The sequence below is a fragment of the Melanostigma gelatinosum genome (genome assembly GCF_949748355.1).
Source record: "Melanostigma gelatinosum genome assembly, chromosome: 10".
NCBI lineage: Eukaryota > Metazoa > Chordata > Actinopteri > Perciformes > Zoarcidae > Melanostigma > Melanostigma gelatinosum.
In genome coordinates, this window is record NC_136643.1 from 15,384,258 (window position 1) to 15,412,132 (window position 27,875).

At 41.5% G+C, this 27,875-nt stretch overlaps 1 protein-coding gene across 1 annotated transcript; it reads left to right on the forward strand.

Moving 5' to 3' along the window:
* Positions 1 to 201: 201 nt before the first annotated feature.
* Positions 202 to 27,875, forward strand: pde11a (phosphodiesterase 11a; the record flags this gene model as incomplete). Its single annotated transcript, XM_079276511.1, has 20 exons — positions 202 to 987; positions 1,648 to 1,806; positions 8,506 to 8,595; positions 9,091 to 9,231; positions 9,384 to 9,448; positions 11,024 to 11,156; positions 12,883 to 12,958; positions 15,490 to 15,557; positions 15,654 to 15,746; positions 16,754 to 16,804; positions 19,355 to 19,501; positions 19,651 to 19,758; positions 20,017 to 20,126; positions 20,960 to 21,050; positions 22,646 to 22,746; positions 22,938 to 23,015; positions 23,094 to 23,157; positions 23,502 to 23,576; positions 24,441 to 24,524; positions 27,639 to 27,875. The coding sequence occupies 20 exons, from the start codon at positions 202 to 204 to the stop codon at positions 27,873 to 27,875; spliced, it is 2,757 nt and encodes a 918-aa protein (XP_079132637.1).

The following is a 27,875-nucleotide window of genomic DNA, read 5'->3' on the forward strand; positions in this document are numbered from 1 at the left end:
CAAAGGGAGTCTCCATCCTTCTCCTCACAGAGTGGAAACCGGGTATGTAGCCAGCGCATCAGGGGCTCCCAGCATAACGCATCTTGGAAGTTATGGTATTCAAACGATTCTCTACTTTAACTCTCAGTAAAGCCTCATAGATGGTATTTCTCTGTGCGACTTCGTGGATTTGGTTCGCTGAGGACCATCTGAAGAACAGGCATGGCAGTGCCACTGGTGTTCTCTGACGTGGAAAGTTTTCTGGACTCGCATCCCGAGTTGTTCGAGGACTACCTGAACAGAAAGGGGAAGTATAGCATGGTGGAGAAATGGCTCAAGAATCACAAGGTGAGCACAAGTTCGCCGGCCGCAGCTCCCGCATGGCCGAGAGAGGAGAAGAGCAACGCGTGTAAGGACAGCTGGGCGAGCCAAGGCGACGGCCTGCAAAGGAGAGTCTCGCAGAAGGAGCTGCGCAAAACTTTCGCCAGATCGAAGGCCATCAATATGAACAGGACGTACGACGAACATGTCAATTCCAGGGCCCAGGAGCCCCTGACGAGCATGAGGAGGAGAGCTCTGCTGAGGAAAGCGAGCTCTCTGCCCCCGACCACTGCGCACATACTGAGCGCACTGCTGGAGTCCAGAGTCAACATCCCCCAGTACCCGTCCACAGCCGTGGATTTTAAGTATTACCTCAAAGAACACAACGAAAGAGAGTTTTTCCTGGAGCTCGTGAAAGACATATCTAACGACTTGGATCTAACGAGTCTCAGCTTCAAAATCCTCGTGTTTGTTTGTATTATGGTCGACGCAGACCGGTGCTCATTGTTTTTAGTGGAGGGAACAGGCAACAAAAAGACACTCGTGTCCAAATTCTTTGACGTGCACGCAGGTACCACTGTTTTACCCTCAATTAACTCAGATGAAGTTCAAGTGCCGTGGGGGAAAGGAATCATCGGATATGTGGCTGAACACGGAGAGACAGTGAACATTTCTGACGCCTATCAGGTGCCTGCTCCTCTTTCTGCATGCATGCGTGTGCGCAATAGCATGAGACAGAAAGAGAGAGACTCAGACAGGAAGACAGATCATTTACTTTCAGTCTGTCATTTTATCTGACACAGTTAATTGATCATCAGTCAAAATGTGTAACAGAGCATGGGAACCCAACACCAACAGCTTGTGACAAACCATAGTTTCACAAAGACATCACTGAGTAATACAAAATAAGTCAATTAAGGAGAGGTATCATTTTCTCCCTGTTGTTTTTGCAAATCTCACTTTCGACCATGATTTTAAGAAAGTAAGATGATACTTAAATTATATTAAAGCTGCAAGGACATGAAATTACTTTATGGTGTTCGGGGCTTTTTGATGGAAGAAAAGTCTAAGATGACGTATTCTTGGTACAACCAATGTTTACAGTAGAAATGAGTAATAGAAAAGAAAAATGACGTTATTTTAATGTCCATAAACGGCTGTCCTATTCAAGTCAGACATTTCTCTGCCATATTGTCCTTATCTTTGTGGTTTGGAGGACTCAGAGTCCTGATGAGTTGTGCATTTCACTGCACCATCATCTGAACGTAAAAAGGGAAACTGGACTTTTTTGTGTGCAATAAGTGCTTACACTGTGTTTTATTTGTGCGCTGTCCCTATGGATTGCAGGATCGTCGGTTCAGTGATGAAATTGACAAGCTGAGAGGGTACAAAACCGAGTCACTCCTGTGCATGCCCATTCACAACAGTGATGGAGAGATCATTGGGGTTGCTCAGGCCATCAACAAGACTTCAAGTGGAGAACTCTTCACTGAAGATGATGAAAAGGTAATTTCACAATTATAGTTATGAGCTGGGTGAAGGTAATGTTCTCTCATAACAATATGTGTCCCACTGCTTGCTTGGCATGAGCAGAATAGATCAAGATGATTGTGTTGGCTTTTCTTTGTTTGATTCAAATGCTGTCTTGACTTACAAGCATTTATTATCATCTCAGTTCATATAAAAGGTTTGTTTTCTGCACATGTAAAAGGTAGACTTCCATATGCCACGTGGTTTTATGGCAATACTGTAGTTTGGTCACAGTTTTAGACACATCTGCAACAGGGCACTAGGGATAGCAATGGCAGTTGGTTGGTCTACAGAGCAAAGACATCTTTGTGCAGACATCCTACTCAGTGGATGACTCTTGACTTTTCCTATAGCGCCACCACATGGTTGACAATTTGGGATTCATGTGAAATCTCTGTTTTCACTTATCATTGATTCACACACAATTTGGTACGGTCGTTCATTGTCAATACTGTCTGTTGATAATGTCTGGCTTGACATTCTTTATTCAGAGTGAAATGTTAGATACTACTGTAGTATAGCTGTAGTGATCTCATTTGTGATTGCAATGTTGTTATTACATATTTGCAATAGCAGATCTAATATATTTATAAAACAAATGGATTTTCTGAAGTAAAAAAGGTATTTTTCTCATATTTTGTATGTTATGATTTGCCATTACCTGCACGCATTTAACTTGCTGTGGAACATTTCATTAATCGTTGGGCGATTCATCAGTTAGGGGAATCTTTTTGTGGCCTGATGCTCAGACTGACTCTCCATTTTGTTTTTACCTCATTATTAGAATTGCTGATCTATTGTCATGAGAGTGTGAACATGCCTTTACATCTGTCTTGACCACGTGCATCCCGTCTCAATATTTCACAAGCAACACGAACTGCAAAACTGTTAAACAACAGTCTGATAAACAGGCTGAAATGATCTGTTTGTTTCTGTGTCCAAGCTGAACTAATATTTATATATTTAAATTCCTTCAGCTCAGTCTGACTTGTCTTGCCCTGAGTCTGAGTCTCAGTGTTCAGCGCTCAGTTTCTAGCGAGGTCATAGCTTGTCTCTCAGAGTCATCACGTATTCCTGAGGCAGTATCTTCCAAAGGGCCAGGGCCCTGTCACCAAGAATAACAACTTTATATAAGCTGTTCAGAATCTCCAAGTGGTGAGTGCTTTACTTTAGTGCTTAGTGGCACTGCCAGAGTGCCAGTCTTGAATTCAGTGTCACCATTTAGATTACACGACTTACTATATGATTGCTAATGGAGTTACCCTCGCAAAATACGAACTGTTCCACTGGAGCTGCTCATTGGCCAAAAAATCCGACTCTTCCAGGTGTGACTGCTATTTAGTATTTTACCCCGATGTGGCTCAGCTCAGTCAGGAAACAGATCAGTCAAGTTGGCAGCTGTGACAAAACACAAAAGGCAAAGATGGAAGTGAATGAAGACAATATACAAATAGGCTATAATATGTCAAAGCAGTAGGTGGGGGTGTTACATCTCACACCAATCCAGATAGACCCTCTGTTTCTGAATGAACGTTTATTTGACTTATTACACATCATCAGGGAGGCACGAGGATCACGTGTTTAGTCCATCGGCGCACATGAATAGAAGTAACAGAAAGGCGGCGACAAGCCGACACACTGACTTGTTCCCTCATTGCAGCTGTGAGCCCCTAAAGGGGAGAGGAGATGAAACATGACAGCACAGAGCTAGCTGCGCTTTTATTTCAGGTTTAGGTTTCACTGCAAAAGACTCGTTTTTTATTCATAGTATGTTTTTCTCCATCGGAGCTCGACTGTCAAAATTGCATCCATTGTTCTTAATAGATGCAGATTAGGAATTCTTTTTTTTTCTTGCCGATGTTTTGAGTTTGTTTCACATTGCATTAACGTCACACTCATGCTCAGGATGGCATACAGCTAAATTAGTAATGAAATGCAATGGCAGCATCAGAGAGCGCAGTAAGCTCCCTGCACCGCACAGCTGCAGCTCTGCTTCTATGGAAGCCCCAAGAAAACCTATCACACTTTTCAGAGCATGAGGCAACGCTGCAATAGCAGATGCCATTAGAAACATGATTGTATCTTTATTTGGACAAATGTCGTTCTCTATACGCTGAAAGCTTATCGGATATTTAAACACATTATGGCTGACTTTAAATCCCACGCTGCCTTAATTGTGTTGTGTTCATACCCTGCAGGAAGGGAGTCCTTTGGGAAGCCATGTATAATTGCGTTGTCTGATTATCTTCTGTAGAGGAATATAGCTATTGACTTGCTTGAAGTGCATAAGCTGACCTCATCCTGCTATCTCTACATATTGCGTTATTATCTTGATTTAGCGTTTCTTTTACTTTGCATGCCTCTTAACACATTTTACATTCAGTTTTTTATTCAGGTAGACATTTTCATGAATCTTCTCTTGATAACATGTAAGTTCCCCCATGTAGGTTCCATTTGCCAATATAGTTTAACATCTGTACGAGTCGATTGTCTAATAGCAGTCTCACCTCACCGCTGTGCTCCCTCTGGCTGCCAAACTCTCTGTCAAATTGGCTCGAAGCGATACTGTAATCACTGCGTTCACACCATTTCCCAATGAAAATCTACAGCTAAAGACGAGAGAACACAATTTCTGCTCGGAGCCACATTTCTTCAATACGTTCCTGCAGGATTTCAGATCAAATCAAATTCATACAGTGCATTATTTCAAACTGGTCCCTTACATAGTTCTTTATATAACAGCAAAATGTCACTTAAATCCATTTATATCAAGAGGAAATAAAAAAAACGACAACAATGAAAGCAACATTTGCAATATGAGGGTTCTGCAAGATATGGGAAAAGAATATCCGCGGATGACATACCGTACAGACTTGGCTGCCTATCCTCTCAAAGAGCAACAGATACAGGGGATGATGGGGGTGATTAAGGGCTTAAATTGAACTGGCTAAGTGACTGAACTACAATATTGACTCCCTCTCTGTTATCCTATTTTGCATAGTTTTACTTTGGTTATTTGCAGTCCGATGCATCGTGCGTCATTTATCATTTGCAAATAACGTAAAGAGGACGTTTTCTTAAATGAAACAAATAAGAGGAGCTAAAACTGTACCATGCTGAAGTAGCATATTCAATGCAACAAATTGTGATATCTGAGTGGACAACTCTTAAAACAAGTAAACATAAACCGATACCGACCGATATCTGGCAGATGACGACTGTTGGTTGCCTTCATTGGAGCCAATTCTCTGCATATAGGACAGCATGGCTGCTTGGTGATACAAAAGCTTGTTTGTCCAACTGACAACATGTGTTTGTGACAATGTAACTGTACAATGAAAGAGTGTTTTCAGGAAGTTTTAAGTAAAGACTAAACTTGCAGTGATTGATACAAATGTCTCTCACCACCTTCTCTCCGAACACTGCTACATTTCAAAAAAACTTCTAAAATGAAAAGAACAAACTTTGACACACTTCGATCTGATCCCACTGTTGTGTAAAGAAGTTCAATTAACAGCTGCGTTTAACTTTCAGCTCAACCAAAAAGCAAGAGCTGGGTGTGATAGTGAAGTTTAGTCTTTCGCCGTTTTCAGTCCCGTATTTTCAATTCCCGTTCATCTTTTGAAAGAAAGGGCATATTTATTTTTAGTATGTTTGTGAACTTGTTTACAAACATAAGCCATCGTTTATGGCGCCAAGAAGAGGAGCAATAATTGTTTACAAAGACCTTGCTTTGCTCCTGGCGTACCAGCAATGTGTAGAACAATTTAATAATTTATGGATAATAGTTATCGAGCAGCAATCCTGGTGTGGTGCAGCGTTTATTAGCTGTGTTGTATTAGGGTCATAAATTACAGCCAGTCAATTACATCATAACTGCTAAATTTGTGGAATTTTACTTTGTAAATCGTGTGGCGGTATAAAGGGAGAAAACAGAAGTACGTATGAACTGTCCTTTATTACATGGTATTCAGTTGACTCTTTATATACAAATGATCTGTAAAAGGTATTAGAGTGTAGATTCCTGTTGCATGAATATTTGATACCACCTTCAAAAGGAGCAATCATTGCAAAGTATATTTGCAAAACTATGGTACAGGCTAGGGAGTCCCATATGAGATCAGAGAAAATGGAGAGCAACATTGGATTAACCTTACCACATGCAACGTGAACACAGCAACTACACCAGTTGTTATGGAGAGTGGGAAGTGGAAAGAAAGAAAGCTGCTGGCTTTGGCTATGTAATTTCCCTTGGCTTGCCTCATCTTCCAGTTGTGGAAGCGGAAGTCATTGAGGTTAGAGGAACTGACTGTCCCCGAGGCCTCGGCCAGTTCGTTTCGTTATTAAACCACTCTTTACCGGTCAGTCCACGGGTCTCTAGGCAGAAACGTCTCGTTTGTAATGCAACCTTGTATAATGGTCTGCCTGACAGAATGTAATTAGAGCGGGCCGTGCTTTTCTTGGGTTTGCCTGTAGATCCATTGCCAGATACCCAAAGTCCTGCTCGCTACTGAATCTGCTCCTGCTGGGACTATTGATGGCCACCGCCTTTCTGGAAGATCATTATAAGAGAATTCCATAGGCCAGCTGGAAAAGCATTATGTATGAGCTTATTGCTCAGCATCATCTGTTTTCATCACGGATGAATGAGTCATTACGGATAATGACTGAATGAAGTGCATAAAGTTAATGTACTCATTATCACGACAGATTATTATCACATTATGATTCGCATTGTTTTTTTGCACATTTCGCAAAAAGAGTATCATAATTTACACATCAGTGTGACATTGTTTTGCGTTTTATGGTATTGATTGATTTAATTGATTTGATGACTAAACATTAACTGCTATAAACACAATACTGTAACTCTTTGCATCAGTGGTACACAAAACAAAACCATAAAACCAATCAAACACACAGATTCAACAGAAGAGTGACAAAGCTTGTATATTTCATGCTTCGTAAGATCTGGTGAATGAAGATTTGTAGCCTGATTTGCATGTAAATACTTTCTAACTCCGCTATTGTATGTATATGTTCCCTCAATCTTGAGTCTCACCATCCATTCTTGCTATGAAAGCGCTCGTTAAATTCAGATGGCCATACTACCATTGAAATATAGACAGAAATTAAACATACACAGCCAATCCGGGAGAGCTGTTTGATTGTAAAGAGACATTATAGCAATTAGAGCAGGGTTACGCAACCTTTTCCAGGCTGCGATGCCATTTTTTAAGTCTACAATTATCATGACCCCAGCAATTAGTCCTGTCAAGTTGGCATGTGAGCACTGAAGCAACTCCAAACGTATTACACTGAACTATGAATATATATTAAAAACATGTTTTATATATTTCGCTGTAGCATATCAAATTTTCAGCATATTGACTTCCTGCATGAGCCGTCTCTCCACATGGGGTCCCTAACTCAAGGTTGTGAACTACTTCTTTTTTTTTTCAAGCTTCCCAGTTATCGACACAGTGCTAAAGGATTCTGTTCTTCACATGTTCATTTGTGGCTGATGAGTAAGTGAAGCATCATCCTTTCTAAAGGGTGAAAGAGATGTCCTTGTGTCAGAGGCCACAGCTGAGTAACTTCCCATTCATGTATTGTTGTGGTGTCCCGACCCCCAGGTCGCACTGAAGGCTGGTCAATATTAGTGGGTTTGTTGTACTCATCGTATTGTTTACACGGCAGCCAGATGCTAAAGATAGATAACTAAACAAATAGGCAGAGTAAGGAAGCACCCAACCTCAATTCTATTGATTCCATGTTAAGGAGGCTGAGTGTCTCTCAGATAAGGCTGAACAGCATGCGGTTGCAGCCACTTCTCTGCGTCCTTTGGCGTCCACAATGAATCAACAGTGGTGAGGAAAAAAGAAATGTGCAATTCCAAACTAGTAAGACGTTGATTCGATTTCAATTTATATTGTGTAAAGTCATTAGGCCACATCAAGTGATTACATTATTTATGTGAAGAAAAATATGAATGAAATAAGGAGGTTATGTTTTCAGCCCAAGGCACAGCAAGTCTGACTTTTCAGTCAAATAGTAAAATGTCAGTTGAATTGATTTATTTGTCCGAGCAAGTAATGATGCCACTGAAAGGCCATTTACTTGTTCCGATTTGAAAGCTACGTTTTTCTCGCATGAAAATATTACTCGCTCAACTTTTTTCTTCTTCTTTGCTTTCTATTACAAAAAAGCTCGAATCTCATAGTCAGTTCTAAAATTGGCTACAACAATAGAGATGCCCTGCAGACTTTTCTTTGGGTGTTTACATTCTGTGTTTCTCTCCAAAGCACATTGTTTGAATCCTTGAGCTCCAACAAATCTGTTGAATGCTTTTCCCTCCTCATGAAATATTTGCAAGGCAGATTATTTGAATCCTACATTGTTGACCAGCCAGCAGCCTTCTTCTTCACTTCCTGTTGGCTCATTAATATGCTTCCTCGCGTGGCGCTGCCATCTGTAGCACCAGCGTTAAACCATTGCAGGACATTATATTGCGTTGCCCACATGCACAATACAGACAAAGCGGTGACCACATTGTAGTTTAAAGATGACTAAAAAATGTTTTTGGGCAGCTCAAAAGAAATGTAGATCAGGGACCGTGTTTGATAAATAACCCTGTTTTTCTGCTAAATAAAAGTCTGTTTAATATGTCCAAAGGTGCTGCAGATGTACCTGCCTTTCTGTGGTATTGCGATCTCCAATGCCCAACTCTTCGCCGCCTCAAGGAAGGAGTATGACAAGAGCCGGGTAAGGACAATAAACCCCCCATCCCTGGGATCAGCATTACTCCCCCCCCCCTGATGCTGACACTGAGGCTGAGTATTGATCAGCAGCCCACTTGCTGCCACTGCAGTGGGGATCACAGAGCGGCATGCAGTCCTGCATGGACATTTTCTCTGGATCTATGGTGGGGGATGGGCTGAAGTAATGTGAACAGATGCATTAATTCATGTCACACAAGGAAGAGAATATAATGAAATTGGATTGTCACTACCTGAGATAAAGGGCCTAATTTACCTTCACCCTGTTGGTTTATGGTTTACGGATACTATTAATAATAATAACAATATTAATAATAATGGCAGTAGTATGACTAATAATACTAATACTAATAATCATGCTCTAACAGCTGACCAAGGCAAAACATATCGATGTAAAGTGGCTTTTACACTGCGTTTCAGCACGTGGTTGAGATTGTATGGAATGATGGCAGTGGTGTGTTTTTCTGTCGCTGGTATTCAGGCACTCTTGGAGGTAGTCAATGACCTGTTTGAAGAGCAGACTGACGTGGAGAAGATTATCAGGAAGATCATGCACCGTGCCCAGACATTGCTAAAGTGCGAGCGCTGCTCTGTTCAGTTGCTGGAGGACATTGAGTCACCGGTACCGTTGTTTTTCCTCTGCTGTGTGTTTACGGCTATCTGTCTGTACATTTGTGCATGTCTGTTCTCTCTGTCTGCCGCTGGTTTTTACCAGTGAGCACTGTGCACCTTCCAAGAGCTTAGGTGCATTTCTTCCCCTCTCAACACTTTCAGGTGGTGAAGTTCACCAAGTCGTTTGAGCTACTGTCCCCTAAGTGTAGTGCAGACATTGAAAGCAGGTATGTATGGTGTTTCAGTGTTCAAATCTACTCTGCTCCTCAATAACAGTCAGCCTAATGAAAAACATAGCTTTGCCCTCCTTTTTCCACATTCACACATCCCAGTAACCTTTTTTAATTAAATAGTTGTATCTCAACCTTTGTTTGCCTTTGGCACCAGGGCTTCTGTAAATTCTGCACAGAGCCTTGTTTTAATCTGTAAAGCTTCCATCAAGGACAAAAAATAAAGTATTCAAATTGAATATTTGTAGTGCTGTGGGAGTAATATGCTGATGCTGAATAGAAGGCATACTGTAGGAGCCCTACTTAATTGGGTTTTGCTGCTTCTCTCCACTGCTTGGGATGGCTGAATGGAGAAACAGAGGCTTCATGTTGTGTGGGATGTTTATGGATGAAAACCAACGCTGAAAGGAAGACAAATTATTCCCCAAGTCCTGCACTTGCCATAACTAATATGGTCACGTCAAGGCAATAACCACAACATTTATTTAAAATACCGAAAGTTAGAAATGAGTTGCAATTAAATAAACATCAGTCTGCTTGAGTGGCCAATTTAGTCTTTCTGACTGAACACACGGCCGTACGAATCTGTGTTTCTGGTGTCGCATATTAATTAAATAGCCGTTTTGTGATTTCAAGAAATAAAACTACACATTTGCTGAAATGACAAAAGAAATACAGCATCTCTTTGATGACACTAGTTTCCCTAAAGGTTCACATCTGAATATCAAGGGCTGCTGTGCAAGATTCATGTGTGTAATTAAGTGAACACATTTTGTGTCAGAAGGCGAGCGCACTGCAAGATTTCGAATGTGCCTTACAATCCCCAGCCGCCTCCTTGGGGAGGATCATTTTGAGCGAGTGTACAATGCTGCTCGTGTGTCTGTGGCAGATAAACGACAGATGTGAGACAGGGGAGAGACAGAGACAATGGAGAGAAAGAATGAAGAAGTAGATACTACGGTATAAGGCATCTCGCCATCACACCCGTGAGGGTTATTCCCTGCCGCACACACAGCTGTATCACGAAATCAAAGGAATTCAAAATATCTGACAGAAGTGTCCCTGCATCTTTATTCTATCGTCTGGAAAGACAAAATGAGCCACACTGAACATGTACCTTGTTATGTTTGGTGAGGTAAAAAGTCATCCCACTGCAGTAAATGTGAATGGGAGGTCTGTGCAGGGATGCAGGTGTTTCTGTGGCAGAGTGTGGGGGCGTTTGGCAATGAGGAAGACAATCACGCAATTAACTTTTCATTACTTCATAAGCTGCAGGAGAAGCTTACTGATATCTACTGTATGAAAAGTTCATTAAATGCAAGTCAATGTAAAACAGGGTCCACAAGGAGAAATAAGAAAGGCCTTTTGCCAGCTTGCAGTGAAAGAGAATACAATATTTTTACTGAAGTACAAAGGTTTATTTCTTATTCTTATCACAACAAAGTTATCATCGAAAGGATTGTGTTTGAGAATCAAACCTCTCCTGAGAAAAAGTGGAACATTTTTTCCAAGTGCTGTTTTCTTTCTGTTATGCTCCTTTTGTAATCCTGCCGTCTTATTCTCTGACCCTAGTTTCAAAGACAGTATGGAAAGGTCGTCTTACTCAGACTGGCTCATCAACAACAGCATCGCAGAGCTGGTAGCGTCCACAGGACTCCCCGTGAACATCAGCGATGCCTATCAGGATCCTCGCTTTGATGCTGAGGTAAACACACAACAACATAACGTTCACACTTGACATCCACGTGAAATGATCTCAACCAGCATTACAGACAAACCAGCAGGAAATATGCCTGTGACGATTATCATTCAGCTCACAGTATTTCAATGAAAACTAGACTCGGTTTTCAAGATGTGTCACCGCTCATCCAAGAGGCGTCTTCATTTCAACTAAGCAGTGTAGAGTCCCAGGCATTTTGATACTCTGTGGGATGTTCACATGTCGATGTCACATGCGAGTCAATGAGGTCACATGTCACATTTCACAAAATGACTCGCCCTGTGTTGCCTTGAATTCTTAAAAAAAAACCCTGATTTTCTTGCATGCCTCAACGCTGAACAAAGATTCAGAGAACTTATTCATCCAGTTGTATGCTCAGCACGTCCCACACACATGCCTCTTTGCCTAAACCTTCCTGTTTAAAACACTCGTCCGGACTCACGCGAACACGTCGCGCACCTGCACAAGCGTGCGACGGTTGTTTTAAATAGTAACGTTTGGGAAGTAATGAGCATACGATCGAGTAAATGTGACTTGGATTAAACTGCACGAGTTACGTGAGAGTCTGCAATTGGATGTTTTCATGTAGTTTTGCTGTTGTTGAACCGAGACCCCACTTCAATTCATCCAGACTCCTGTTCTTTAGAAAGATGGATGGATGGAGGGATCAGACCTTTCTTATAGATAGCATCTGCGTTTGTTTGTTTTTTAATAAATTATTATTATTATTATTCAATTATTCTTTAAGAATTCAAGGCAACACAGGGTGAGTAATTGAAAGTATTGATAGTTTAAACACACATGAAGAAGACCATCAATATCAAACAATAAGCTGTCTCAACGTTCTAATCAAGGTTTCATAACAATTCACATTAGTTAATTGGACTCTGATATTTCATGTGACCTTAACGACTCGCACAGGACCTCGAGGACTCCTCCAGGTGTGAAGATTAAAATGGCTGCCAGTCAGCAGGAGAGATAATGCCTCTTGGGAAAGTCCTCAAAACCCAACATTAAGTTCAGTTGCCTTTAACTTAGTACTTTGTTTTATTGGCAACACATTTACAAACTGCCCATTTTTCAATTTTACAGCTGTTAATTGATCTCCATTGGATAAAAGCCCTTTTACACCAAAAAGCATCAACCGCAGCTGCGTAGAGCTAATCAGAATCGCTCTGCATCGAGGTGCAAGCAGTGACAGGAAAATGGAAAATGTGTGCTGGGCGGAAAAGCTCCCAGCAGGCTCCCACTGAAATAAATAGAGAACTTGCTGCTTCTCGCTTTTCAAGGGCTTTAAGGGTTTACCTCCTTGTAGACTTGCCCCTCCATTAGACGAGAGGCATGTATGCATACTCAATACGCCAGTGATGAAAATATCATTTCATACTTGAGAGCTGGGTATCATTTTAAATATTCCAATACAAGATACTGCTAAACTTCCAACAGTAACACCTCACTTTGAAGAATATAAACATATTTTTTTGAATTTGTTTCAAATGGTGCTTAATGCTCTGGTAGCAGTTGAAAGCAGTATATTCTGAATTAAATACAGTTTAAAATGAGTAAAATTGTGATTCAAATATGAAATTAGCAGATCAAAAAGTAAATAAAGTGGGGCTGTATAAAAGATTATTTTTGAAACAGTGCAGTAGGAAATGTTTTATGCTGATGGATGGTAATCCTCATGTTACTCTATTTCCACTGTTTTTAGGCAGACCAGTTCTCAGACTTCCACATCCGCTCTGTGCTTTGTGTTCCCATATGGAACAGCAACCACCAAATCATTGGTAAGTTTTCTCTAAAGTGTTTTTGATCGATGCACTTAAATATTTTTACTTGATATATCAATTCTTAAACTTTGCTCATGTTTCTGAAAAGGTATCAAAGTTTGAGTATTGTAATACACTCTAAGGCCAAAAGGATATGGACACCTGACCATTGCATTCATGTGGTTATCCTATTTAAAAACCTATGCGATTGTCTAATTCAAAGACCATGGCTATGAACATGCAGCAACAACAAGCCTCCACCGGATCAGGACCGGATGTTAGACAACAACACCTGGCTTGCAGTTGGCGTGCAGTTCATTCCAAAGGTGTTGGAGGTCAGGGCTTTCTTTATTGTCCACGCTCTGTGAATAGCAGCATTGTCTTCAAACAGGAAAGCACCTTTCTCAAACTGTTTCCACACCGATGGAAGCACACAATGTCGTATGATGTATAGCTTTAACATTTACCCAGAATAGGAACTAATGGGATTAGATCAAACTATGACAAACAGCCCAAAAGACAGAGGTGTCTACATAATTCTGGCCATATAGTGTATCTATGGAGCACTCACATGCACTCATTATGTAAATGTATTTTATTCTCCCCTTTTTGCTGCATAGTAGAAAATAGGGGAGAGGGGAGCTTGAGCATGTGTTCAGCTGAGGCTGCATGTGTGTGATTAGATCCACGCTGCACCATCACTCCGCACTTGGAGGTGGAGTTCCCTTCTTCTGGCTGTGTGACTGCTTTGTGTTTGTGGATCCGCCCCAGGCCAACACCACACTGACAGTCTGATAAATCATCGATCTCTCGTCTGGTTTTGGTGCTGGATTTTGCAGGGAGGAGCAATGATAGCGCTCCTCTCGGTCCACCGAGATCTGACGCAGGAAGTCATTAGTTATGTTTGAGTGCAAAGTGATCAGCATATCTACTGCAGATGGTTGGTTAAGACCTATGTGTGTGTGTGTGTGTGTGTGTGTGTGTGTGTGTGTGTGTGTGTGTGTGTGTGTGTGTGTGTGTGTGTGTGATGTCCATGTGCGCTCAGGTTTCTTTTCTTCTTTTGCGTAGGTGTAAGTGCATTTGTTGGGGAGGGGAGAGGGAAGCGGAAGAATAACAGAAAGTGAATGAGGGGAGAAAGAAATGCAGCATGTGTGGGTGGAACCTGAGGATCTGGAGTGGAAAAAAAACACATTATACAAACAAAGCAGCAGGAGATGAAATTCTCAAGCCAAGGATACGTTCCTGGAGAAAATGTATGTCCTTGTGTCATCTGCCAAGGTTACATCCAGCTCCTTCAAAATGTAACCACCGGAAATACTGTTGTGACGAAACCAACAATGAGGTTTAATGTCAAATATCAAACGTGATTAAAATCATAGCGCTTCCTTTATTCGGGGTACTTTACTAAAAGCAGATGGCAAGACAAGACGTTTTGGATGATTCATTTTTCAAATTATAAAACATGTTGAGAACAACATGAGATCAGATTGAGATCTGGACTTGTCCTTTCCGGGAAAGTTGTTTTTAACGATTCATGTGCAGCTTTGACTATCAGTAGAGTATCCCTAAAAGATGGACACTGACAAATATGTTCCACAAACTGCATGTCCCATTACGATAAACAGCTACTCGGTTACTTTGGGTTGAGCTTGGTTGTTTGGTACAATTCCTTGGGAGTCAACATTAGGCGGCGCTGGCTGCAAACTTTGACAGCCCCTTCCACCCACCACCACGAGTGAACAGACTGTAGAGTGTACAGTCACACAACACATGGCGCGATTTGTGTAAAAACAGCAAATTATTGTCATTTTATGGTTTTTGTGATCATAAAAAATAACGATGCGGTGGCCACAGGGCTCCAAGCAGTCATTTAGTTAACTTTTAGCCACCTATATGCTGTAGCTCATCACAAATTTCATGCTGATTACAGAGGGAGCAATAATAGATCTGAGAAAACAGCAGCCCTGTATTTTAAATTGAATGACAGTGTAATGAAAATTGTTCTTAGGTACAGTGCTAATCCTGTTTCACCTCTATGAATCTCCAGCTTTACATTGAAATTAAAATGTCACCGTGGTAGGGTTTGAAAATGGTAATGTATTGAATGGTGTCTGTTACGTATGTGTAATTGCTTTTTAGCATAATTTCTCAGTGATAATAACGTCTCTATTAATTAAATATGTATGCTTTATCAACAAAGCCTTCTTCTACTTTTAATTAGATGATGAGGGAAGTCATCTAAAGAGGGAACACTGCTGTCAAATAAAAGGCTTCAGTCCAATTGTGGACAATAACTAGATGTCTGTTCAAAGATGACATTAAGCGAATGCCAATTTCCCCAGTGCCACATTTTTGTCACACTCATATGGTGCTTTTTTTGTGGTAGGATGTTGTGTCTCTGCTTAATTTCCATTAATAATGAATGTTAATCGATGACGTGGAGTGTGTGGGTTTGATCTTCTTTTAATTGGAGGCAGTTATATGCACTGGAGTCTTGCCAATATCAAGCTGAAAAGATTACTGTTCTGATTGTGCGGTTTGTGTAACAGGTGTCGCCCAAGTGCTGAACAGACTCGATGGGCAACCGTTCGATGACGCAGACCAGCGTCTCTTTGAAGTATTACATTTGCTTCTATGTATTTTCAATATACAGTGGGTGTATTTAGAAATTGTTGTAGTTGAGTATGTGTGCTTTTTTTTGTGCTTTTCTCAGGCGTTTGTGATCTTTTGTGGACTGGGCATCAACAACACCATCATGTACGACCAGGTGAAGAAGTCCTGGGCCAAGCAGTCTGTAGCTTTGGATGTAAGAGCACAACATCCCATTCGATATCCTGCCTCACATCATAATTAGAAAGTGAAAATATAAAATTTCCATGTTTTGAACAAGAAATCTTATTATTCACTGACATTTGCAACGCAAACTGTACCGCGGCTTCACAGTGTTGATTCTGCGTCGCTCCTGCTTTATACTTCAGCTTCCTTTTGTCATGCCTGTATGCTCATGCCCTCCCTCAGATGATGTTTCCCTGAGAGTCCTATCCGTTTTTGTATTCCATTATCTATAATGATATCTTTATTTTTCCGTCCCAGTCAACACATGTGCTCTGTGCTGACACACAGAGTATATGCTGACGTTATTGGAAACAACAGCTGCTGCATGGCTAATACCAAACCTCCTCTTACTTATCCTCTCTCCTGGGTCTTTGTGCTTGGCTTCTTTCATAGTCGCATATTTCCACAAGAATGTACGCATGGAAAAAGTGCTGATCTCTCTTTGTAGATAACCTTCTCACAAAGGTTTCATCGAAAATGAATAAGAGGCAGTAAAAAGCAATCCCTCATCTGCCCTGCATTTTGTCGGCATTCAGCACTACTCGGCCTTTACAGTGCGTCCTTACATCACAATAGGGAGCGTTCAGGTGCATTATAGGAGTTAGCACCCCTCTGTTTCAAGATAGAAGCAGAGAACAGGAGAGGTAGATCATTTAAAGGAGAGGTACAGGATGAGCTAATATTTAGATGCATTGGTTCTGGCAGCACTGAATAAACATGAGCATTTATGATCAAATAAGCGACGGGAGGTCTGTGCGAGGTATTTCTCTCGGGAAATGAAGGGAACATGGCCATGAAATCGGGGCTGACATCGCTGCTCTTGTAAACTGTTCTAGGGGCAAATGTTAACTTGCTCGTCTGGAAGATCCACTGAAATGCCATAACACCGCAGCGTGCAGTATTTTTCGCAGTAGCTTCTCTGCTCATTTTAATAATTTGAAAAATTGTTGACAGTGACACTGTGTCATTATTTTGCAGGTTCTGTCTTACCATGCCACTTGCTCCACGACTGAAGTTGATAAATTCAAGGTAACATATATTCACCGCTATCATCATTACATTTGTCAGTTTTATGCTTCTTGTTTATGAAATATAAGTTTAAAAAAAGGCTTGGCTTCCACTGTAGGAAATGGTTTCTAATTTACAAAGAGACAGGTACTGCTCAAAACCAACAATAAGAAATCCAGTATTTGAACACAAATATGGCAAATATACAGCAATGGCATGTGCTAAACTTGTGCTAACCTATTAAGCTTGATTTTGCAAAGGAAACAAAACAGGTCCTTACTGCTAAATACATCAGACACAATCAAACAACAAAGCAGCAAATGAGAAGTCATCATCAAACACAGTTGCATACCTAATGAGCTCCAGTGGCACACATGGAATATTTGCAGTCCACAAACAGTCTTGATATTGTGCAAATGCACCGGGGTGCAAAAGCACACGCACCAGCGACTCACATCCTGCTGTTGTGTTTCACAATATTTTGCTGATGAACAGTTCTGGTGGTAGTAGTGTGCCAACAAATATAGCAACGTTCCAGCAAATGCAGGGAATAAGAAGACTGCTGGCATTAGAAGTATTTAGAACTTAGTGATACACACAATATATTTTGGTAAACACACTGAATGTAAATATAACTTCATGAGACAACTTCATAAGTTACCTTTCATACACAACGGAAAATAGTCCCCAGTGAATGCTCTGTTGACTTCTGCTTTAGTAACGTTCGCTTAAAACTATGTTTCCCAGCTGTTTTAGAAAAAAAGCGAAAACGTTTTCGATAAAAAATGAAGCGAATATTTATGAATCATTTTTAAAGATGTATCTCTTAAGTGTCAGACAGAGTAGGGGAATTGGAAAGTGAGACTACATTGATTTGTTGTTTCTGATCTTTTCATGGGATTTGTTGAGAGTGAGAAACATTGAGAAAAACATCAGCCCTTTCCTTTAAACAAAACCCGCAAACCAAGATCATAAGAGTACATGTTTCTGCTATGAACTGTGTTTTCCTTTTAACCAAATGACACACATTGCTAAAATACTAACTGCAGCTCAGAGGAACCATGTTCTCACGTACATTTTCTACAAAGTAGAGGATGAGGGATGATGTGGAGCTCTTACCCCGGTGCAGGTAATTGCCATAATAAAATGTAATTGTTTCCCTAGTTCTGTAGATGTTTTCCTTACTGCATCTTCTTTTTATTGAGTAAATTACGACAAATTAAAAAAAGAAAAGAAATTCTGCTCAACCCCTCCATTTAACAAAAGTATGACGCAAGGCATTAACAGTAAAATAGACTTGGCTAAAATATAACTGCTATTTACAACAAGTTTAAGTCTTGGAAATTTGGCTTTATTTTACTCATGCGCCCTTTAATTAAGATATATTTTTCTAAACAAATAACAATCTCCTATTAACTTAAACGAAACAGAAAGATATATGGCAACAGAGAGGAATTATTGGCAGCCTGTCTTCTAGACTTAATATTCCTGTTACTCCTGCAGAAACACACAAGTAAAAGTATGGGCCGAGAATTCCCCAAGGAAAATAAACTAATTGTGGTATTTGAAATGGATTACTCCAATCAATAGGCAATCATTGTCAATGAATTATTTATAAAGAGTTAAAAAGGAAAAATATCTACACTTTTAATCAGCATGACACTTCTGAAATGTAGGTATGACCTATTTTCCTGCACTTTCATGTGTCGGATTTGCCCCTGTGGCCATCACCGCAAAGTATAGGAACCCCGCTTCCCAGTGAGCTTGTGTGATCTTTCAGCCCCCTCATCCACAATGCGCTCTGCTTCCTGCCTCTCCCCCCCCCCCCCCCACACTTTCTTTCATAACTGCTCTACATATGGAGCCTCACCGAGTACACTCGACTGGGATTCCACCCGAGTGAAAATGGCATGCGGCAAACAAACCTGCGGCTGACATTTCGTAACCCGTGGGCTGTGAATACAGAGAGAGGAGAACACCTGCTGACCTGACAGGCAAACATTTGTGTGGGGAAAACATGGTGCTCTGGTAACTGTTAGAGTGGAGAGAGGGAAAGATAAAAGAGAAACATGGCTGCGCTGAAACTCGAACACAGATCTGTAAAAGGGCTTTGACTCAGTGGAATGAGATGCAGGTTAGAAAGCATGAAATATTTATATTATAAATGCTGAGTAGAGGCGGATAAGACATATCTGCTCATTAAACCACACTGAAGGTGGCAGACATGGATGCTTCAGAATGAATATGGTTAATTGGATTCACATGTGCGTTATGTGTTTTTGTTTGAATAATAATGCAAAAAAAACTGTTGATGACTGCGACTGCATAACCATGTTTGTCAATGAGCTCTGAAAGTAAACGACGGTAAAATCTTCTGGTAAAGCTCCCTCATTAAACGTAACCCTCTCTAAATGAGTCCTCGGAGTCATAATTAACATGTCTACATGTTTCCATGTGTCATCTGAGAGCGGCATAGCATCCTCTGACCCCCTCTGTGCTCTTCTCCTCTCTGGACCCATGTTCTCATGTTCTCTTTTTGCCTTAACGTCTTCTCTGTCCATGATGAAACAGGCTGCCAACATTCCCCAGGTTTGCGAGCTGGGCATCGGTAAGCTCTCCTTTGATGACTTCTCCCTGGACGTTGACGCCATGATAACGGCCGCTTTGAGAATGTTTACGGAGTTAGGAATGCTGCAGAAATTCAAGATTGATTATGAGGTGAGACCACTGATTTTCTTTATCTATTCCCTTTCAATACTTGACTGAATCTGCCCAGAACGTAATTCCTTTGGTTTGATGAATCCTAATGTGTCCTCATGACAACTGCTGACCCATGTGCTCATCCCGCTCTCTGTCTTCCCCTCCAGACACTATGCAGGTGGCTGCTGACTGTCAGAAAAAACTACAGAATGGTTCTCTATCACAACTGGAGACATGCCTTCAACGTCTGCCAGTGCATGTTTGCAATGCTAACGGTAAAGATCATGCTGCTATGACTGCAGATCGTGAGTTCACTTTCCATCAGAGACATTTGCATGAAGGAATAGACCATTTACAGCCAATATTCATGCATTTTGAGTGATCGGTAAAAGCTCTGCTCATTGAGGAAGCTCTCAAACAGTATAAGCAGCAATTCAGTTTCATAAAATAAGAGATGCAGCAGCTCTTATTTGTGTGAGCATGTGTGTATTTGTTTGTCTTCTCATTGGCCTCCTTTCCTCTGTGCCAATCAGACAGCGGGCTTCCAGGAGACTCTGACAGAGGTGGAGACCTTAGCGCTGATTGTGGGTTGTGTCTGCCATGACTTGGACCACAGGGGCACCAACAACGCCTTTCAGGCAAAGTAAGTTTTCCCGCTTTATCTCTCGGTTTCTGCCACCCCAGAAACACGCTCCCTCCTACACACTCTTTGTAGTGTGTTTTACCACCTTCTGCAGTCGTCCAGCCCAGATCAGCAAGTTGTACAAGGCTTATATAAGGGTCTGCTTAACGAGGAATTGCTTGGACTTCGTGTTTTCTGCCCTTGCAAAGGTTATTATAGAAGCCTACAGTATAACCGTCAGACATTAGCAGGCACTTGGCATTTTCCGGTTTTACAGTCAGAACTGTACTGTGTTTATCCCCACTTCTTCATTGTATCAGGGGTTGCTTGCCTTCCAAATGTGCTCATCCCAACATGTGACATCTAAAAGGTCTGCACTTGTACCTCTTAGTCATTGTTTCATTTCAACTCCATGTGCTGGAGGACAGAGCCAACACAATGAAAAACATATTACGGTCCTCATTGTGTCTGACTTTACTGTAACAGTAAAAACAAACCTAAAACCCAGACATTATTTCCTGCGGAAATCACAGACAAACTGAAAACTAACTAAACGAATGGAATATTCAAAACTTTAATACCTTTCTACCTTTATTACACCAGACCCAGTTTTGAGTATGTTTCTCCACATTAAGCGATGATATCATATTTAATGTTGAACGGTTATAGCGTTCGAGGTTATGGTTTCTCACTATGTGTTGAATGCTGATTATGTTTTCTCTCTCCTTGATCCCTGTGTGTGTGTGTGTGTGTGTGTGTGTGTGTGTGTGTGTGTGTGTGTGTGTGTGTGTGTGTGTGTGTGTGTGTGTGTGTGTGTGTGTGTGTGTGTGTGTGTGTGTGTGTGTGTGTGTCAGGACGGGCTCAGCCCTGGCTCTGCTTTATGGGACCTCTGCTACACTGGAGCACCATCACTTCAACCATGCCGTTATGATCCTGCAGAGCGAGGTGCACTATGTTCCAATATCTGCTCCAATGCAGTCACCATTGAGGTTCTGCTAATGCAGACCAATGCATATTGTATTGTATTGTATTGTAGCAGAGTCCTGGAAGACTGGAAACGGCTCTTTCCTCCTGTTCCCAGTCTTACAGTATGCTGCTGCCGGTAGATTCACATTTAACATATTTGATAGATATGAAAGTGCTATTACATACATGGTACAGAAAGCAAAAAGGCGTATTTCTAAATAAACCTATAAAGTGATGTCATTACATTGAACCATGACAATACACCTGACTGGGTATAAAGGGTGCAGTGCACTCCTGTGTCTTACCTATTATAGGTTTCTCTCTTCACTTTCTAATCATCTCAATAAAGTGTGAACTGCGCCTGAAGGCAACCATGTGTTGGTTCAATGTCTGCTGTATGCGAACCAGTGACCGACTAGCTCATGCTGCCCTCAAATCGCTGTAATTACAGAGGCGATGGATTTAGAGGTAATTGGTTGAGAGAGAAATCTTACCAGGTGACCGCCTTTGCATGAAGTTGTAATTAAAGACGTTTTGAGGGAGCAGCTGAGATGAGGCTTAGTAGGGTTTGTTCCCGTGGCTTCATTATCATGGTGCTGACAACACAGTAAGCTGACAAATGGTTGCTTGGAATATCGTAATGGTTTCTGTTGATACTGGGGTTGAACTACTGCTGTCCTATTAGCGTACAAATGAATAATGTGGCTAATTCAAGTCGAAAGCTCAGGATTCAATCCGCGAGTCTGCACAAACTATTCATTTACAACTTTTAAAGTCATTCACTCCCTTTGTGTCTCTCAATTTCCTCCCGTCATTCTCAATTTTACTGCCCTCCCTTCTTCAGCCGCTCCAATGGTGACAGAATGAGAGAGAGACGTGCTTTGTGTCGCTGCTGCTACGTAGCTCAATATTTGATGGGAACACATGCGCTTTAGGCTTGGATTCCCAGCGTTTAAAAGGAGAAAAAAAGGAGGTCACCAGTTTTGAAGATGTCTGCTACTTTCTGCAGGTTCATCTTCTGTCTTTCTCTATTCTCCCGAAGAGGGTGCCTAAGTGGTGAATGAATGTATAATGCATGATGGGGAGAGGCCTGTTTTAATGACGGAGAGCCTCAAGTGAGAGATCTGCTGGCTTCTCTCCTCCCCATTCAGTTTTAGGATTGAGTCTTTTTTTTTTTTTACCGTTGTAGTTTAGTTAGCGAAAGCGTTTTTCATTAAAGACTCACTCCCTCATTCACTTCCCCCTATATTATCAATAGTACAGTATCTATTGAATGAACACACGTTGCATTCATTGTGTGATTGTTAACAAAGAGTAGTGTATGCCACAAACTACATTGTGGGAATCTTTAAGGACGTACATTTCACACACTACATAGGACACTGGCAGACAGTAAATGATCTCTGTCAGCTATAGTATTGTCTGGTTCAAGCTGTAAAATAAAGCCATGTAACAAGTAATATGGACTTTCTGTTTCGTAAATTGCCAGGGAAAAATTGTTCTTTATTTCCGGCTCCTTGTGAAAATGTCTTGCGAAATTGGTTATCATGCTGTCTCTGTATGTGTCTCCACAGGGTCACAATATCTTCTCCAACCTCTCGTCCACAGAGTATGGGACCCTAATGCAGCTGTTGAAACAGTCCATTCTGGCCACAGACCTCACACTTTACTTTGAGTATGTTCTGCTCCTGTTAAATCTCCTGATAGTGAGAAGTCCACTGGCTGACCCCAGTGTCCTAACCCATTGACAATGAAGCACACTGTCCCTGTACAATGGTTACTACAGGTTTCCTTTAGGTAACACTGCCCCCGTGTGGATTTCATGTCACTTACACTTACATATACAGATGTCGTGTTTCCTTTCAGGAACAGAAACACCTTCTTTGAGCTGGTCAGCAAAGGAGAGTACAACTGGAATCTGAAGGCGCATAGAGACATGTGCAGGTAATGTCTGCTCACACAAACATGGTAGCTCTTTAATACCATCAATACGATGTGAAATAAACGTCTGATTCCTCTCAGATCCATGATGATGACAGCGTGTGATCTCGGTGCTGTCACTAAACCATGGGAAATATCACGCAAGGTGAGAAAAACTCTCATATGTATGAAGTTAATGTATTTCTAAACCATTCATCTGGAGCGGAAATAACTGGTTGATTAATTGCTCAAAAGAAAGAAAAAAAAAAACCAAACATTCCCTAGTTCCTGCTTCCAAATTACAGGGATTTTCTGCTTTACTTTGTCTTACGGGTTTGTAAAATGAATGTATTTGGGTTTTGGGGTGTTTGACTGCATCACCTTGGGCTTTATGATATGGTAACAGGCATTTCGCACTAATTTCCTTACATTTTATATAGAACAAACAATCAACTGAGAAAACAATTGAAAGAAAATAATCCCTGCATTCCTCTTTTCCACTCACTCCAGGTTGCAGAGTTGGTGACCAGCGAGTTCTTCGAGCAGGGCGACAGAGAGAGATCAGAGCTGAAGCTCACACCCTCTGTGAGTCCATACAACCAACTCTGCTTTTCTGCTTTTTCTTGCAGTTTGTTTCACCTCCGTGTCCTCCACTGAGCTGATGACACCGCAGATATATTTCCCCCGCAGTTCCAAAACAAGACTGCTCCACTGCCTCGCTGCAAGTGGTGTACCTCGCAACACAGCAAAATTCAAAGCAAACACTGACACTTTCCATTCATCCAGCTGTAAACACACGAGGCATTGTGGTGTATCAGAGCTCTACGAGCTTCCACCAGCCCGGATAATAAATCGTGTTTGTTTTTCTCATATAAATGTAAAAATAGCAGAATAATAATAGCAAGGAAAGACTTTGGTCCGAATGAAGATCTTAATTCATAACGTATTCTGTCCGCAAAGCAACGGAACTACAACAGAGAAGCCCTGTGCATTTGATTGACGAGCTTTGAAGGCTGAACTGTGTTACAAGTTCATAAAAGGGAACAACCAACAGCTTTCTGTGTGCAATAAATAGCTGTTGACTAATTGGGCCAGGACAGATTTGCCTCCCCTGTGAAAGAACTAATGCCGTAGCCTCAGGTCTGCCGCTTGTGTCAAACCTTTACCGCTCTGTGTGAGTGGGTGTTGGAAATTAAACATTAACTTCTAAGTCGTAGCCCAGTAACTATCTCTGAAGCACAGCCTCAGTGGAGCCTCTTAAGTTCAGGCTGCAGAATAATGAGATACAATAGAAAATGTATACGTGAAAATCAGCTCAAGAGCAGAGGGAGACTTTTGTTAGTAACAGCAGCTCTTTAAGCCTGGCTTGTAGGTCAGCAGAGCCACAATACTCCCTTGTTTCTCCAGCACAAATGTAGGTGTAAATACATTTGAACTTTTGTCTTCCAGGCCATCTTTGATCGAAACAGGAAGGATGAATTGCCAGGACTGCAGCTGGAGTGGATTGATGGAATTTGTGCACCGCTGTACGAGGTAAAAAGCTTGAAGCTATCTAGCCTTCGCTGTGTGTCATGCTTGTATCACACACACACACACGCACACGCACACACACACACACACACACATCCGCCTCTGACATCAGTAGGCGCTGTCCTTCCTCAGCTATTGTCCCCCTCACTGACGCCAGCAACGAAGCTGTCACCGACAACGATTCAACTTTTTCTTTGCCGCGACAGATTTCTCACTGAAAAAGAAATTCTGTTGCTCTGAAACAGCTTCACGGTTGCATCCTGTTCTTTTGAGAAGAGCAGAATGAGAATGTGCACTTTCTGACTGCAGAGGTAGTGGAGTGTGTGAATAGAGCTGTGACGTTCGGCGGGTTAAATCCCCTCAGGAAGACGGTGTACTTTGAGCTTTACTGCACAGTAATGAAGGAATGCCTTTTTGGCACGCACAGATTGAGAATCTTTTTTGTTTTTATTGTAGGATCCGGGCCGAGCAAATGTTACAGTCAGACTTAGAGCTAGTGGTTAACTGGGAGAAAGATGCAGGCGGACTGACTGAGGAGATCAGGTCTGTTAAGAGCTGATCCGTGCCGAAGCTAACACTTGTGAAGCGAGTCAAGGATGAAATAGTGCATTCATTCTTACAGCACTGGATGATATTCTCTGCTTTTGTATTGTTAAACCTCCTTTTTTTACTGTCGTATTAAAGACATTACTCTTAGTCATCGTGAGGAGAAAACAAACAACAGATCATCTTCACGGCTGTTGAATTATCCCAGGATCAGTGTCAAACGTTAGAGTCGACGTAGAGTAGACGTATCTGTGCAGGGGCTTTGGTTTCACCATTGTTACAGTCTGTGTGGTGTAGATAAAAAGCATCAAAGCGGTGTGTGTTGTCTGCGTGGGGGGTTTGTCCACACCGCCTCATGGAAAGGCTGATGTTTGGAGAATGCAGATATGGAGCTCACGGTCATGCTGCTGCCAATTAAACTTGCGAGGGGGAGGACGGAGGAAGTTCAGAGGCGGCAGGGCTTTTGTTTGTGGGCGGAAGAGATCTCATTCTTGAGCTCGCTGATCTCCTTCATGGTTCCTCCTGGTGGCTCGCTACTTTGTAGAATATTAATCCCCCATTATATAACCTTCCATCTTTATACCCCACCATATGACAGTCTCTCTCTCTTCTTCTTCTTCTTCTTCTTCTTCTTCTTCTTCTTCTTCTGTCTCTATCTCAGTGGAATAATGATGCTGTGCAAACTAAGGACAATGTTCCACTGTGGATATATACTTTAAAGAAAGCGAGAAATTGCTCTCCTTTGAAAAATAATTCAGATCTTTTAAACGGCAAAAGATAAACACGATCAATCCACTCGTTTTTTGTGTGCTGTGTAGGCCACATGCCATCACAGTGTGATATTATTTTATTTAACAGTTCATCCGCAGATCATTTTCTCTATTAATCGTCTGGTTTATGAAGGGCCATTTAGAAATAGAATTGTTCTCTGTGCAATGACAATACATTTGAATCTAATCTACGTATGTATGTACATATATAAACATACATATGTATCAACAAAACCCTAAAATAACCTTTTATTTAATTACAAAAGACAAAAAAAGCAGCAAATCATCCTGTTTGAGAAGCTGGAACAAGTGAATGTTAAAATAACCGAAATGAAGATTCAATCATCAGCTAATTGTTTCAACTCTACATGAGCATACTGTAAACACGCATATCAACACAGATGTGTGCGAAAACACAAAATGAGTCTGATTCCATACAGACATCGACTTCATCTCAAATCACAGAAATGGTGACTGTGTTGTGCTCGAATGTTGCTCGGCATCACAGGTGAACAGCTTCATGATTAGTAGCACGCATATTCCAACAATTACAATACGGTGAATCGTTGAGTCTCACAGTTTCTAAAACATCTTTCAGGACATTCTTAATGAATGAACGAGTGGGCAGACGGCTGTTTTTAACAAATGGTCTCGATGTCTGAACTCGGCCACATTATAGATCTTTGTTTTGGTTGACCGCCCACATGAGTGTTTTAATTGTTCTTATGAGTTAGTGAACATACCCTCTGAATATAAATCCATTGAAAGTTCAATTAATTGGCAGCTGGGATTCGTCGTGTTTCCTCCAAAAATAACAACGTATTTGATCTCCCTCTCATACACAATGCCCAGAGTGGATGTACTGAACTTCCTATTTGTTTCATTTATGTGTGAATAATGTGTTGGTATGTGGTGCCCATGCCCACATTATATTTCCATAGAGTACAGGGTTAATTACAGACTTCCCTGGGAATCCAAAAGACACAGGAGACAATTTGAGAAGAACAGAGGGAACAAAACCCCCGTCTCTCAGGTCATTTATTAAAATGGTGGATGACAGCTTTGACTACATTGCCACTTACAGTTCAACACAGACGAATGCCAAAGGCGACTTATCTCAGTCACACATGTGCCTCTAGTCTCTAAAGAGCAGCCGCTTCATTGTCTTAAACTATCGAGCTCCTGTGTGTTGCTGTTATTGTAGCAGCGTGTTCTCTGCATTGTTGACATTTGATTAATAATGCGCTGCTTTTCCAGTTCCTGTCTGTGTTTCTCATGCGTTACCGTTACATTCTAAGTCAAGGAGCTAAGCATCCGGTTTTCTGAAAATGAATTACTTGTCGACGTAGAAGGTCATTTGAACAGAACTGAATATTCTGAAGGTGTTCCTCAGTGATTCTTCGAACCATCTAGGTGAACAAAATATTTACTTTATAGCAAACAGCTATTTGCTGGTGCAGTGACGTCTACCCGAGCAGAGAATGAAGCTGCACTCCCTCTGTGTGAGTTGTAATACGAGCTTCTCTGTGCTTTGTTAATGTGGCCGGTCCGGCAGCACGTGCATGTCAGTGCACAGCGGTGCTTTGAGCTGAATGCTAACTTACACACAGCTTCACAGAGCTGCAAGCATATCTGTCGACTCTTTTAAACATATTATCAAGTATTTATTTGTGTAATGTAATGCTAAGGCCCTTAATAGATGCGGCCTTTGCTTCTCATACTGATGGCGTTTTTTGTCTTTTGTATTTCATTCAGTGTATTTTGCCATTCTCATCTTTCTTCCCCTCCTCTCTCCCCCTAGACTCTCGTCAAGTTGAATCCCAAACTTCAGCCGATGGTTGACATGATCAAAGCTAACAGGGCCAATTGGGAGGAACTGAACAAGAAGAGACAACGTGGCCAGAGTGTTTCTGCACCCTCGAGCCCCTGCAGTGGAGACAGCACAGACACAATCGGCTGCACTGTGGCCAAAACAGGCAGCAAAACCTGCTGCAGCAGCAGCGATGCTGACGGAGCACCATCTAAACCAGTTAGTTAG